This window comes from Polypterus senegalus, chromosome 6, assembly GCF_016835505.1.
Source record: "Polypterus senegalus isolate Bchr_013 chromosome 6, ASM1683550v1, whole genome shotgun sequence".
NCBI classification, from domain to species: domain Eukaryota; kingdom Metazoa; phylum Chordata; class Cladistia; order Polypteriformes; family Polypteridae; genus Polypterus; species Polypterus senegalus.
In genome coordinates this window covers 132677448-132693011 of record NC_053159.1, presented here as the reverse complement: position 1 = coordinate 132693011, position 15564 = coordinate 132677448, and the positions used below count along the sequence as shown (strand labels likewise).

The 15564-nt window shown below is 37.4% G+C and overlaps 1 protein-coding gene across 1 annotated transcript; it reads left to right on the top strand.

Annotated features, from left to right (window-relative positions):
• Positions 1–504: 504 nt before the first annotated feature.
• On the top strand, positions 505–13356 carry txndc17 (thioredoxin domain containing 17). Its single transcript, XM_039757226.1, has 4 exons — positions 505–693; positions 7401–7482; positions 12278–12353; positions 13141–13356. Exons 1-4 carry the CDS (start codon positions 549–551, stop codon positions 13207–13209), a joined length of 372 nt encoding a protein of 123 aa, XP_039613160.1. The 5' UTR covers positions 505–548; the 3' UTR covers positions 13210–13356.
• The last annotated feature ends 2208 nt before the right edge of the window (positions 13357–15564 follow it).

The following is a 15564-nucleotide window of genomic DNA, read 5'->3' as shown; positions in this document are numbered from 1 at the left end:
AGAAAGATCTGTAAAGATGACAGACAAAAATTGTTTCATATGTTGCAGGTAATGATGCTTTGAGAGTTCTCAAACCGTGTAATTACCATGTAATTCAGGGATACTCCATTTCAGTATCCAGATTCGTACGTCACCAGCTTGGCACGCTTTATGGTCGTGTAACTGTGCGTCTAATGGGCTTTGGTGGGTGTGAATTCTATTTTCAACAAGTTTTTTTTAAATAAATGTTATGCTAATTTAACTTGTTTTTTAATTTTGTTTGTTAACCATGCAGTCTAACCGAGATCCTCTTCAGTGCTTCTCTTAATCGATTACGGTTACTAGTTTTGTTTACATCACTATCGTTTTGTTCCTATTTTAAAAATAATAATTTCTTCATTGCTTTAGACGACAGCAGCAAAGAAGAAGACTCTTGAGTGGTAAGATGTGAACGATTGCTCGGGCACTCAAATGCGGAGATGCCGCCGGCGTAACTTGCTACTTTAAAAGAAGGCGGAGTCTGGAAAGGCGGCGGAACACATGCACGTGACCGAGGAGCTTGTGTCAACATGGCGTCGTACACAGAGCTGAAAGTGCAAGGATACGAAGAGTTTACAAAAGTCGTGAAAGAACACAAGGACAAGAATGTGTTCGCCTACTTCACAGGGAACAAAAACGAGCAGGGTGTCAGCTGGTGCCCGGACTGCGTAAAAGGTGAGTGGCGACTTGGGAAACGGTGACACTAAGACTTCAATAGTCTCCTGTTCAGAAAGCTTTGCATTCATGCCGTGCAGAAAAGCTGAGAGACTCCCACGTAAAGAGCACAGGAGGTAACTGATCTTTTTTCTCATGTGCCCACGGAATTGCACAATTGTTTAGGTTAGCTTACATATTTTATTTTTAGGGCGTTGCGACGCGAGTAGTTCAGAGACGGTGACATCACAACTCCATTACATTTGCCTTAATGTTTCCGTCATTCCTGTTGCATTTTTTATTAGTGTACGAGTACTTTAATACGAATACTCATGTTTAGCAATACTTGATATCCTTATGTTAACTAAAAAGACATCAGTACGTGTGAGTGAGGTTATGCCGTATTAATGTTTAGTAATAAATAAATAAATCTCGCATGACTAGGAAACCAGACACTTCAGGGAGACTGGGTGTTGCGTTTCTTAGTAATTGAGTTAGTCTTTAGCCCGCTTTAAATGTGTCTTATGTATAAACGAAGAGTGGGGGACGGGACAGGACATGTTGACGTATGCGTAAAACATCTAGGAATGGATTGGGGTTCCCTCTGGAAGATTTAAGTTTGATATTCATGTATTGTTCCAGTTATTAAAGGACGAAAAGATCAGGTGCTGGCACGGTAGAAGGTGGTTAGCTGATCTTCGATGAACACTGTGCTCTGTTCTTTGGCACTTTTTTGACCTTTGAAGCACATAATTCAAGAAGTGAAGCACCACAAGGTTAATTGTTAACAAAAACTGCTTTATGGATGAAATATACGAGAGACAAGAGTGCTGAGCATGAAAATCCTGTTTTTGTATTTTGTTAAGTATTTATTACCATTAGTGTTAGCAAGTTGACAGTTTACTGTACTGATAATGGACCTATATGACTAATTGAGTTTATTTTGCGGATTTAAGATTACACAAAATGGAAGTCAATCACATAAGAATCAAGCTTTGGATATAACCTTAATTTATCATACAACTAATACATGACAAACGCTTCTTTAGTGTACACATTTCACTTCCAGTTCTTTTTTGTGACATGCCATCAATAACATTATACACCACCTGGTATTATTCATATGAAGTTCAAACCTCTTGTTATTAATTCTTCCCATCAGTATCTGCTGCAGTTTGATGCAGGTATTCTGCATCCTATGGGGATAACATTGCCAGTAAATCTAACCAACACATGATTGATGACATGGAAGAAAAAGCAGAGTGCCTGGAGTTAAACCTACACAGACAGGGGGAAGGCATGTAGACTTCACACAGGCTACACTGCTAACACTGTGATACTTTGCCATCCTTAATAAAAATGAATTTAAATTTTATTTGCCACTGGCGCACTGTCTTTTAAACTTGTGCTTGACATATGCTACTTTCTAGACTTGGCTTCATGTTACGTCATAGCAAGTTTTACTTCATGGCACTGAGAATCAGGCTGCACAAGTGGATGTTTATCACGTAATCAGATTGGCAGTTTATGTGTTAAATTATGTAATGGTTGTGCAATTTTTTTCTGCATTTTTTGATGTTAGCATCTATATTCTTAAAGTGAAAGGCTGAGTAATTTTTTTTATAGTAATTTATTTAAAGTAATCTTTTTTAAATATAACAGTTTTAGATGTAGCTCCTTGTTTATCTACCAAAGCCATTACAAATAGATTTTTGGCAAATGGAAAAAACAGTTTTAAAATTTGGCACATAAAAGTATCAAAACAACTGTGGAAAAGTATAATTGCATAGTCAGTGAGCAGGGCTGTGGAGTGGGTAGATAAATGCTCCGACTCCTCAGTTTCTAAATCTTCCGACTCCTCTGTATGTATATACTATGCTAATGTATTTTCTACATCCATTGAAGGAAAGGAAGGCAACATACATGTCATTTCACCACAGAACTAATGGCTAGGAAGCCAACACTCTACTATAATGCCAGATTAAAGACAAACACAATTGATTGGCGGCCGCAGATTGCGGGTGTCCACATGGACGGGCAGATCCAGCTTGCCGAAAATCTCGACCACCGCTCCCATCCAAAGTAATGTGGTGCCTCTGTCTGCTGCAGTGGCTGTCTCCTCTGTCAGCCAACCGGAAGTTTAGTGGATTGTGTCACTCACCGGCCAGCTGATCAGCAGAACGAGCCTCTGCTGGAGACAGGTAGGGAGATCTGTGTTCTCGGCTCCTTCGGCCCCCTTCACTAGCGCATAGTAAAGGGGAGCCGACGGAGCTGAGAACACAACAGATGATTTTTCAGGCGTTTGAATGACGCGTGATGATTCGTTGAACGGCCAAAAAATCGTCAGTGCATCTGTAAATGTATGGGGGACTTTAGGCTAGGTTCACAGTTCCCTGTAACAGTGGAACATGACACAATGGAAAGCGGTGCCGCACCTTACCTGTGCATTACATTCCATATAGTGACGCATACAGTCAATGAAAAGCATGCTTCATGGTTACTTGACATGTTCGTTTTGTGGTAACATTATGCACTGCATGCATTGGGCTTTATTCTTACAGCAGAGAAGTAGTTCATTATGACTGTTTGTGAATTGGGACATTTCAACTTACTTTTTTAATTCCCATTTAAATTTAGTCGGAGTCGGTTAACTTTTTGCCGACTCCGACTCCAGGTACCCAAAATTGTCTCCGACTCCTCGACTCCGACTCCACAGCCCTGTCAGTGAGTATATGATTATTAGTTGCTGCTCTTTGAAGGCTCCTTTGACTCACAACTTTCAGCCATATTATTAATCAGATGCTTGGTCCTCCCTAGTCCACTTTCTAAAAAGACCCTCACAGTGAAGGGCACCACCTGGGGGCAGTGAAAAGGGGTATTCTAAAGGAGCACTCAGGGACTGAAAGGTATTTGGTTAGAAGGAGACAAACAAGAATTCTCCAAGATGGAAAGTAAGAGCAGGGGCAGTTGGGGCCATTCAGCTTATTTAATAGATCAGGCAACACCAAGTCCAACAAGGATGTCGACCGTTTTAAAGAAATGGGCTTTGGAAGTGCAGTGGTCTTCAGTGACACAAGATGGCACTATGGACCAAGGCTGTGAGGTTTTGCAAACCAATTCCTGACACCGAAAGCAACCGCAAGACACAATTTAAAAGGCTGTTAAATTTCTGTGAAGTATTTAGTCCAAAGTCAATTCATAAGTTGTGGAAGAACTCGCTGGCAAGGAGGAACAAGGCAATTGTTGACAATCTATATAGCTAGTACCTCATTATCTGCCAAAGCCATTACAAACAGATGTTTGGTACATGGAAGAAACACTTTAAAATTTGCCACAAAAATGACTAGCTACAGAGAGAGGGAGAAAAATTGGAATGCAAACCAAGCTTGTATGAGTCTGTTTTGAATGATCTGGTTGACCAACGTGTGTTAGATTCGTGTTCTGTTTACTTTGGTACTTTGTGTTTTCCCTGCAGTTTAGAACAGGTAATAGACCTGAAGCTAACCATGTTTGAGCCTGGCAAATACCTGATTGAGAGACCGTCTATGAAAAGCTTGGGTTGCTGCTGGAAGAGGTTTTGATGAAACCATCGGGAAGCAATTACCCCTGTTTGGATTCCATTGTCCCAGTGCATTGACCAGGATACTGTGCTGTAAATATTAGCACCATCCTTCATATGAGACTTAGAGAGTCAGGATCTTGGCTTTATGGTCATAAAAGATTCCTAGTCATCTTTTGAAGAGTGCAGGATGTTTCCTGATGTCCTGGCTAAATTGTCCACTTCGGTCTTGTCCATTCTGGCATCCTCATCATCCCTGTCTCTAATTGGCTAACTATTTCTCTCACCCTTTCACCACCTGATAACTAATGTGTGGTGAGTGTACTGGCGCATAAATGGCTGCTGTTGCATCACCTAGGTGGATGCTACATGTTGGTGGTGGTTGAAGTGGTTCCACTGTCAATCTAAAGTTCTTAGAGTGAGTTAGAAAAGTACTCTATAAATGTAATTATTATTATTCTTATCATAATTTGCTAAACTGTGTGGTGGACAGCTGGGGCCCTTACCGGGCCAGGACGCCTCGACAGTGGAAGGACTGGGAGAGAGAACTTATTCAGGGCGTTACCTCCCCCAGCGCACTAGATGGCAGCCCCCTTGCGTTGCAGAGGTGCTTCAGTTTCCCACAGGGCTCCTTGGGAATTGGCCTGGGGCACTGCAGGAACTGTTGGGCCTTTTGTTACAGCACTTGTGCCACACCTGTAGCACTTCTGGATGCCGTAGAGAGCCAGAATTGGGAGGAGGAGTGGAGGTGGACAGAGAAAAAGAAAGGAAGAGAAGTGATTTTTATGATGGTGCTTGGAACTGTGCTGTACAGTTGGGAAACGGGGGAAGGCGTTTCCCACGTGGAAAAAGAAGACAAATAAAAATGTGTGTGCTGAACTTCTGCCTCTGTCTGTCTGTTTGGTGTCTGGGGACCACAACTGGGAATTTTTTTTTCCCCATCCTCCTTTATATTAATATAAAAGAATATTCATTGTAGCTTGCAATTTCCTATTATAAAGTTTACAAGATATTGTCAAGACCTCCAGGGTTCCATGCTTTCACTTTAATCCACACTACTCAGCAAAATTTGTAGTATTTTTAGTTATAGGTATGAAGAAGCATTTTCATCATTAATAGTTTTAGGTAAAGTTTTACAACTGGATGCCATTTCAGAAACAACCTTTCTGTTTATCTGTATTTGGCACCAGCACCAAGTTAGGCTGATTTGCTCCCTTGGTGGCTGGATTTGGTAGCTTTGAAAGATAGAGGAATGAAGATAAATAGGAAGAAGACCGAATATCTGCGGTTAAATTGGGGTCGAGATTCAGAAGTTAGCCTGCGTGGAGAGCTAGTGGAAAGAGAACGAGGTTTAAATACCTACAATCAATGGAAGCTCCAAGATGGAGAAATGGGTGCAGAGATAACCCACAAAGTGCAGTGTGGTTGGAACATTTGAAAGAAGGCATCAAGAGTATTGTTTGATTGAAGAATAAGGCATGGGTTAAAGGTAATGTTTTTAAGACTGTGAGAAGATCGGCAATAATGATGAGATGAATGCGAGGAGTTACAAAAAAAAAAAAACAGGGTAAGAAATGAGAACAGTCGAAGGTATAACAAGTAGGAGAGATATCTAAGAAAGTAAAAGAAGGTATGCTGAAGTGGTATGGACATGTTATGAGGAGAGACAATATGTAGATGGAAGAATGATGGGAATGGAAGTACAGGGGGAATAGAACACTGGAGAGTACAAAGAAGAGGTGGATAGACAAGTAAAGGAAGACTTGAAGGAAGAGGATCTGACTGTGGAGGAGATGCAGGACCAAGCTGTATGGAGCAGGTTGGTCAAACATTTTCTTTTTTACTAGCTTCAATCTGTGCCCTTGAGTGTTTTTAAAAGGATTGATAGTAAATTATATTAGTCAGCATCCACCTTATTCACTTTGTTCATAACTTTAAACATTTCTGTTGTACTTACAATGAAAATGTTAAGCTTTTTCAGCCTTCCCTGATAGTTGAACTTCCAGTCCGGCTAAGTCCTTGTTTAGTAAAATATACCGTATATACTTTTTAAAAACCACACTTATATTAAGTTAAAAGTAAAAAAAAAAAAATACGTCTCTCATTACTTGTAAAATAAAAGCTTTTGCTAAGATTTTAAGAAGTGTTTTTTGAATGTTGATTGATGAAAAGCGCCCACACTTTTATTTTACAAGTAATGAGAGACTTGTTTTTTTTGTTTTTAATATACAGGTTTTTTAACTTAATATAAGGCAATATTATATAAATATGTGTGTATATATATATATATATATATATATATATATATATATAATTTTCAACTTTATAGTCCTGTGTTTGTTTTAGTATAATTTTTTAATCAATATTTTAACACTTCCTTTAATATTTCTATCCATTACTAGCGCAATTGATTGGTGAAATCTTTTCATATGAAAATTTAATTTCTTAACACGGATTAATTGATCAAATAGTGAAACTGATTATTGATTTACATATTGTCATCGGAATTGAGTAAGTGTGCAAAATTTCAAGTCATTTGGACAATAGGAAGTGGGTTAAATGTCGATTACAAGATTTGTACCAAACAACAAACCGGTGATGTTAAAATAAGCGTGGTAATAATAATATGGAGAGGAAAATTGCATACATTATTCCTGTTGATGTTAGACATGTGTTAATATGTTAAGCATAAAGTCCCTTGATGAAGTCCCTCCGCAAAGCATACTTTATAACCTAATGTGCTGTTCGTCATTTTAATTGCTTGTGCACCTTTCTGGTAAAACATTTTTTATGTATATACAAGGATTATCTTCATTTTCTAAGCACACTGCAGTAAATATATAGTGGAAAAGGAATGAGCTATATAGTTTCCCAGATTGATGGCATTTGTGCTTTTATATACTATAAGAAAAAAAAAACTGGTACCAGGATTTTTAAACAATGGTTTTACAAATTATACAGTAGGCACTTCAAAGTCTTTTGCACAGTAATGTCTTCATCATTTGTCAATTAAATAAACATTTTAAGGTTTTGGCTTACTAAAGTAGTAAAGCAAGCTTGCACATTTAGAGCTTTAAGAAATAGGTTGGGTGTTACCTGAAAGTGGTAAAATGCGCCATAGCGGTAGAGGTGGTTTGCATAATTAACCTTTTCTTTCCCTCTTTCACAGCTGAACCAGTGGTCCGGAGTCAGATGCAGTATTTACCTGAAGACAGCATTTTTATTTTCTGCCAAGTTGGTGAGAGAGCCTAGTAAGTGCATTTCTGAGTAAGAATTTATTTTAGTTTTACATTCTGGTGTCAAAGGGTAAGGATTATGAAATCTGTGTCAGGAGTAGTACAGCAATGCTATCTGGGGGAGATACAAGTCCAGTGATAGCAGAATATGAAGGAACGCTGGAAGGAGTACAGATGAGAATGACCAGAAAGATGCATAGAGAGAGTATCATGGAGTGAGAGAAGGACTTGGTGTGGAAGTGATGGCTGTTGTACTGGGGAGCAATTGGCTGAGGTAGTTTGGTCGTGTGGAGATCAAGGCCGAGGGTGATTGAGCAAAGAACTGCACCAAAACAGAAGTGAGGGGGGTGGCCAAAGAAGATGTGTCTGGAGGTGGTGGTGTATGATTTATTGTAGAATGTATGGGTTTCATCCCAAAGGTAAAGAGGGGAGTGGAGGAAAAAGGTTTGGGGTCGACCAGGAACACAAGGTAAACCAGAAAAACGGCTGTTGAATCAATGATAAGGGCGGTAAAGCTAAAGGTGACAACTATTTGTCACTTCAAATTAGAGGTAAAATATACGAATTTATATAGAGTATAGGAAAGGTGTTTTTGGAGTACATTATTTTTCAGCTGTGTGTGTTATAAGCATTCAAACAGTATCAATAATACACGCATTAAAAATGAAGCACATTAGAAACATTGTGCCATCCAGGGAATTTACAATTTAAATGAAAATTTCAAATTGCTCATAATGAAGCTGGCAGCTGTTTCCTGCCCGTAACATTGTTAATGCTGGGTCTAGTCATTGATGAGCCGATTCACGTGTTATTATTATTCAGCTTTAATTTGTACATGCATGCATTACAAGGAAAAAAAAACTCTCCACATAAATATATGGTACTAAGTTAGATCAAGGCAGAGATGACAACAAGTGCTTAGTTTTGGTATTTAGTTAAGTCTTGGCTTTCCTCTGTACAAACATTTCCAGATAATCATGATTTTAAAAGGCATTATTTCCTTTACTTTGAGAGGTTTGGTAGGGTGTTCATAGTTTATGTATGTATTTAACATTTTACAGTTTTAAGAAATTTACTTTTTTATAATTTACTCTTTAATCATATAACTATAGCAAGTATAGATAGATTTTTATTATTGTTAATTATTGGCCTCATATTGGGCAAAACCAATAATGAGGAGAGAGTTGTATCTATAGGTATGTAAGATACTTACTAATTATGTCTTGGGATTAAACCCAAGCTTTACTTTCTTTTCTTGAACAGCAGTCTGTTTCTATGTTGCAAATTAAAACTAACATGTCTAAATAACATAATGCATTATAGAAGCAATGTATATACAAAAAAAAATGACTGATATTCTAGTATTGTTTGTGTCCTATCAAAAAGAAAAAAAAACTCCTGTCACTTGTTACTTTATTTCTTTATCTAACTTAGAGGGCCACCCTTCAGTCTTAACTCAGTATAAGCATTTCTGCATTTCATGCTGTTCTGCCATTACATTCCACGTTTTATTTTTGAACAGTGAGCAGTAAATAAACTGTACTGCACTAATGGAATGATGTTCAGGGAACAACTCTCAAATTTAGAAGAGAAAAATGCTAACTGAGAATATACATGTAGTAGTGTTCTTTTACAGTATGCCTACCATTTAATAAATATAGGCTCGATTGTTTCGCAAAGTGTGATTTATAAGTTGCATACCTGTAATACTTGTGCTTTAGGCTGTACCTGATGACCCAGGTCCCTAAGTTTTTTGGGAAAGCCACAGTCCTCTACATTTAGAGGCTCTCTTTGGAATTCAAAAGAAGGACCCTCTTATTAGTTGAGCTTAAATTATTCTACAGAAGATTAGTAGTTGGTTGACATTTTGTCTTGCACAACAAGGTTTCAGCAGGCTTATTCTCTTAATTCATCCCCTCTCCTTGTACAGAAAACAGTTGGTTTCAGTGAAGTTAACTACCTTGTTACAATGGCAGCATCAGAATAGAGGAGATGTCTTATTTCCTCTTTCCTCTTTTTGTGCACAAGGATTCAAGAAGGAACCCTATCCACGGTTACCTGTAAAACCTTGTGCCCAAAGCTGTCCGCATAGCCACCCCATAATCAGGAGCTGGATATGAATAGTTTAGAAAATGGATGGATCATTTCAGGTAAGACAGTACCACTTGGGTGGGTGTATTGATAATGCAGGCACAGGAAGGTGCATTTTTTTATTGGCACACAGTTCTGTTTATTGTGATAGGCCAGGGGTTGGCATTACTTTGACAACTTGACTTCTCCCCTGAACAACTGCTGATTAAGATTTAGTTTACAACAACAACATTTATTTATATAACACATTTTCATACAAACAGTAGCTCAAAGTGCTTTACATAATGAAGAATAGAAAAATAAAAGACACAGTAAGAAAATAAAATAAGTCAACATTAATCAACATAGAATAAGAGTAAGGTCCAATGGCCAGGGTGGACAGAAAAAACAAACAAAAAAAAACTCCAGACGGCTGGAGAAAAAAAATAAAATCTGTAGGGATTCCAGACCATTAGAATGCCCAGTCCCCTCTGGGCATTCTACCTAACATAAATGAAACAGTCCACTTTGGATTTAGGGTTCACTTTGGAAGGACTTGAAGATGATGGTCACGTAGACTTCTGCCTTTTAGTCCATCCATCATTGTTGGAGCATCATGATGCTTTGAGTAGGTGGTGGTCGCGCAGGCCACCACCACAAAGAAACCGGAAAAAGAAAAAGAAGAGAGTAGGGGTCAGTACGGATTTTAGAGCCACCATGAATAGTTATTATGAGGAAATTGAACATACAGAGTATCAGGATTAAGTTAAATTGAAGTTATAAAAGGCCATGTTAAAGTAATGTGTTTTCAGCAGTTTTTTAAAGTGCTCCACTGTATTAGCCTGGCGAATTCCTATTGGCAGGCTATTCCAGATTTTAGGGGCATAGCCTCACCACTTATTTTAAGTTTTGTTCTTGGAATTCTAAGCAGACACTCATTTGAGGATCTAAGGTTACGATTTGGAATATAAGGTGTCAGACATTCCGATATATAAGATGGGGCGAGATTATTTAAGGCTTTATAAACCAAAAGCAGAATTTTAAAGTCAATCCTGAATGACACGGGTAACCAGTGTAGTGACATTAAAACTGGAGAGATGTGCTAGGATTTTCCTATCCTAGTTAGGATTCTAGCAGCTGCATTTTGCACTTGTTGCAAACAATTTATGTCTTTTTTGGGTAGTCCTGAGAGGAGTGCGTTACAGTAATCTAGTCGACTGAAAACAAACTCGTGAACTAATTTCTCAGCATCTTTCAGGGATATAAGAGGTCTAACTTTAGCTATGTTTCTTAAGTGAAAAAATGCCGTCCTAGTGGTCTGATGAATATGCAATTTAAAATTCAGATTACAGTCAACAATTACCCCTAAGCTTTTTACCTCCGTCTTGACTTTTAATCCTAATGTATCCAGTTTATTTCTAATAGCCTCATTGTATCCATTATTGCCAATCATTAAGATTTCAGTTTTCTCTTTATTTAACTTGAGAAAGTTACTATTCATCCATTCTGAGATACAAGTCAGACATTGTGTTAGTGAATCAATAGAATCGGGGTCATCAGGTGCTTTGATAAATACAGCTGTGTATCATCAGTATAGCTGTGGTAACTCATGTTGTGCCCTGAGATAATCTGACCTAACGGAAGCATGTAGATTGAGAAGAGCAGCGGACCCAGGATAGAGCCTTGTGGAACACCATATTGGATATCCTGTGTCTTCGAGTTGTAATTACCACAACTAAAAAAGAATTTTCTCCCTGTCAGGTAGGTTTCAAACCAATTTAAGACACTGCCAGAGAGGCCCACCCATTGACTAAGGCGATTTCTAAGAATATTAAGATCAATGGTGTCAAATGCAGCACTCCGATCTAAGAGGATGAGAACAGATAAATGGCCTCTGTCTGCATTTACCCGCAAATCATTTACTACTTTAACGAGTGCAGTTTCTGTGCTGTGATTTGTTCTAAAACCCGACTGAGATTTATCAAGAATAGCATGTTTATTTAGGTGGTCATTTAACTGCATAATGACTGCCTTCTCCAGAACTTTACTTAAGAAAGGCAGGTTAGAGATGGATCTAAAATTTTCAGGAGCCGAGGGGTCAAGATTGTTTCTTAAGTAGGGGTTAAGTTTAGTTTAGATTTGACAGGGTTCATATTGGATACACCTTTTGTGAAGAGCATTTTTTGATTACGTGCATCAGTGTACCTCAATCATATCTAGATCTTGAAGATCTATATTGTTTCTTGTAGAAAAACACTTATTTTTAATCAAAAATTTAATATATTGTTACATGTTAAGAACCACAACAGGAATCATCAGACATTAGGAGAAGAATCAGGAAGAGGTTAAACTTTTCAACTGTTCAGCTTCCACCATACACTAGTGAAGGCTCGACAAGCAATATATTAAATCTCTAACCACTTACAATTCTGTTTTCTTTTACAAAAGCAAGCTGTTCTTCTTTAACTAAGGTTTGTTATAGTATAGGTCATTAATCTGATATTACTTTGATTACATTATGCATTTGCTTGTAATGTAAATAGAGAAACATAGTTTTAAGTTAAAAGCTAAGAATTCTCTTTATGTAGCAACTTGTAGATAGAAAACAATCCTTCCATGATTATTAAATTCATTTGAGTCAGAAAATTGTGTACTAATTCTGTGATCTTTTCTGCCTGATGTCTATGTTTTAGATTTTCTTTTAACTATTAAATACTTATTTTCATACTTTTTTAAAAAGCTGGAAGGACCCAAAGAATGATTTCAAACAGATACTGAAGCTGAGGGGTGTTCCCACACTGCTTCGATATGGCACCGTAAGTTCACTTGATGTGTTTTTCTAGCCCTCATTAAGCAGACCAGTTATCATTCTAGTATCTTGTTACATCTTGCCTGAAGGAAGGGTCTGAGTTGCCTCGAAAGCTTACATATTGTAATCTTTTTAGTTAGCCAATAAAAGGTGTCATTTTGCTTGGCTTTTCTCTGCATTCTAGTATAGGTAAAGATCAGCTGAGAAGGAGACACGGAGTATACTGGTTGATCTGTTTCCATTCCAATCTGACAGGTTTACACAATAATCTTTAATGCTTTCTTTTATGTTGTGCATCACGTTCTAAGTCATGGAATATACTAGATTACCTTACATAACCAGACTTTTTGGATTATTTTGTAAACATTTCTCCTGAAACTCTGTTTATCCTGTCTCAGTTGTATCTACAACATCTTAAATCAATAATTTTCTATTCCTATCAACACCCATAAAATATATATTATAAAAATCTGGGTATTTCCATTGGCTGAAAAGTTACTTTAAGTTATTTTCTGCTGTTTAAAGGTTTTGAAGGTTACCCTGAGTGTTGTATTGTTAAAAAGCCTACAATGATCTGAGAAAACAAATACACCAGACAAGAAGGTGGTTCCTTTAGCAATTCATTTTATTTGCCACTTAAAAGATTTCATCATTTTAAAAAGTGTGAAAATGGAGGATATTTGACAAATGGATATCTATACTGGCATAAATGCTTTACTAGGAAAGAAATGTGTGATGATGGAGTTTGTTTATATACTGTTAACTTCTTGACACTTCTGCATTTACTTCTCCAGCCCCAGAAACTTGAAGAAGAGGAGTGCTTTGATGCCAACTTGGTGCAAATGATGTTCACTGAAGAATAATACAGTTAATGTCTCAACTATAATATGCAGTAGAATTAACAAAAACAAAAATCCGTGCTTTAAGTATTCAATTTTCAGTACTGCTCCTTCTTTAAAGCATGACCATTTGTCATACAAGACAAAATAAAATTGTTCAGTTTCTTTATGCCTTCTTTGTCTCGGGTGTATTACTACTTAGTGGACTATACTCTATCTTGTTAGTACACAAAGATGAAAATGAGTCTGACCAGAGAACATTACAAAGTAAAACTGACTTGTCATGTGACCATAATAATGTCGCAATTCCACAGTGTATGACATCTAAAAATGTGTACCTTTTAAACACAGTCTGCTTAAACTCTCCACTAATGAATTCATGTATTTTGTTAATGTATCCTTCTATTTGTATTGGTCTCCCTTAGAGTTATGACCAGAATTCAGTCTAGAAAGCCCACTAATTTAATATCTAAACCAAATTTGCTGTTAAGGAACTGCATTTTAGCCTCCTCCTTTCTACACACTTAAAATCTTAATGTACCAGCAGTATAAAAAGATGCAGTACTCTTTATTTTTCACCTTTGTTGTTGGTTTGTTTTCTTTGATTTATGAATGTCAGGTGTTAAGTTAAAATTATAACTTTTAAGGATGTTTTCTGGACAGAACCACAAAAACCTTAATTAGTGTGCACAATGCAAATGTGCTTTTTTTGGATTTTAAGGTAAGATTACCATAAATATATCTGCTTTTGTTTACACTTGGGGCCAGCAGTCTGTTGTTAGGGAACTTATCAACTAAACATCTAATTGGCAAATCTAATACAGTATGTATGTAAAGGACATACAGACATGGACAAGTTTGTTGGTACCCTTACATTTCATTGAAAATGTGCTGTATGCCTCCTGAAATGTGATTAAATGAAAAGCAGTTTTCCCCCATGTATGTATACCTGCATGTCTTTGGTATGTACAGTAGATCTGGACACATGTGTTGGTACCTCTAGAACAGATCATAAATTATTGGATTACAGTGATTTTTCAAACTAGTTAGTATCACCTACTGTATATCTCTAATCATGCAATCAGTCATTCAGTCTATTTAAATGAAGAAAAATAATCACTCTGCTCTTTATCATTGTGTGTCTGAACATGAGATAGAGAAAGCAAAGAAGAGTGTGTCTGAGGAGATCAGAAAGAAATTATTGACAAAAATGTTAAAGGCAAAGGCTATATAAGACCATCTCCAAGCAGTGTGATGTTCCTGTAACAAATACTATCGACATTTACAGTCCATGGGAGAATGTCCTTTGGACTGATGAGACAAAACTGGAGCTTTTGACAAATCACATCGGCTCTATATCCACAGATGAACAATTGGACCTTTCCAAGAAAAGAACTCCATATCTACTGTGAAAAATGTAAGAGGCTCAGTTATGTTTTGGAGCTGCTTTGCTGAATCTGGTCCAGGTTGGCTTAATTCTCTGCAGGGCACAATGAAATCTCAAGATTATCAACATTCTGGAGTGAAGTGTACTGCCCAGTGGCAAAAAGCTCTGTATAAGCTGCAGGTCATGCCTCCTCCAACAGGGTAACGACCCGACATGCACAGCTAAACATCTATGGAACAACTTGAAGCATGAAGGCTGGAGAAGACATCCTTCAAACCTGACACAGCTGGAGCAGATTGCTCAGTAACAGTGGTCCAAACTGGCTGTTGAGAGGTACAGATGTCTCACAGTGAGCTCCAGGAATCGCTTGTTTGCAGTGATTGCCTTTGTGCAATGAAATACTAGGTTAAGGGTCCCATTATTTTTTGTCCATACCATTTTCATTTGTATTATTATTTTAAATATTCTGTTTGATCAAAACTAAAGCAAAGTCTGATTTTTGTTAAATACAGAATAAACTGATGGGTGCCGATTTTACTTTTGTTTCAAGATATTTCAGAGACGATTGTGAATTTGTCTTGTGTTGTGAAGCGGTACCAACAAAGTCTGTACAACTGTATGCTGTATATTTAGTACTGATATTTTTTCTAATGGCAGTGGACCCCTTTCCTGCTTTGGGAGGTTCTGACCAATGGTTCTTTTAGAGTGAATTTGAAATTATCAGACTACACTGTGTCAAGTGCCCATTTGAGAACAGCATGTACCCTGAGATATGACTTGAGTACTGTATACTGCATATTTGATGTTTGAATTGGCTTCAGTGAGACCTAGTGCAGATTTGAGTACAGTAGTTGCATAAAAAGTCAGATTCTTAATATTATTCATAGAGTTTTTACTTTAAAATTGCTGGAAAAAATACAATTTCATTTCAGGGTGAACAGGTTCATTGACTCTAAAAGTAAATTTTTAGAAATGAGGTACAGAACCTTAGA

Coding starts and splice junctions, on each gene's coding strand:
- txndc17 (XM_039757226.1), top strand. CDS start 549: ATGGCGTCGTACACAGAGCTGAAAGTGCAAGGATACGAAGAGTTTACA. Junction 694..7,400: donor GTGCCCGGACTGCGTAAAAG/GTGAGTGGCGAC, acceptor CCTCTTTCACAG/CTGAACCAGTGGTCCGGAGT. Junction 7,483..12,277: donor CAAGTTGGTGAGAGAGCCTA/GTAAGTGCATTT, acceptor TTTTTTAAAAAG/CTGGAAGGACCCAAAGAATG.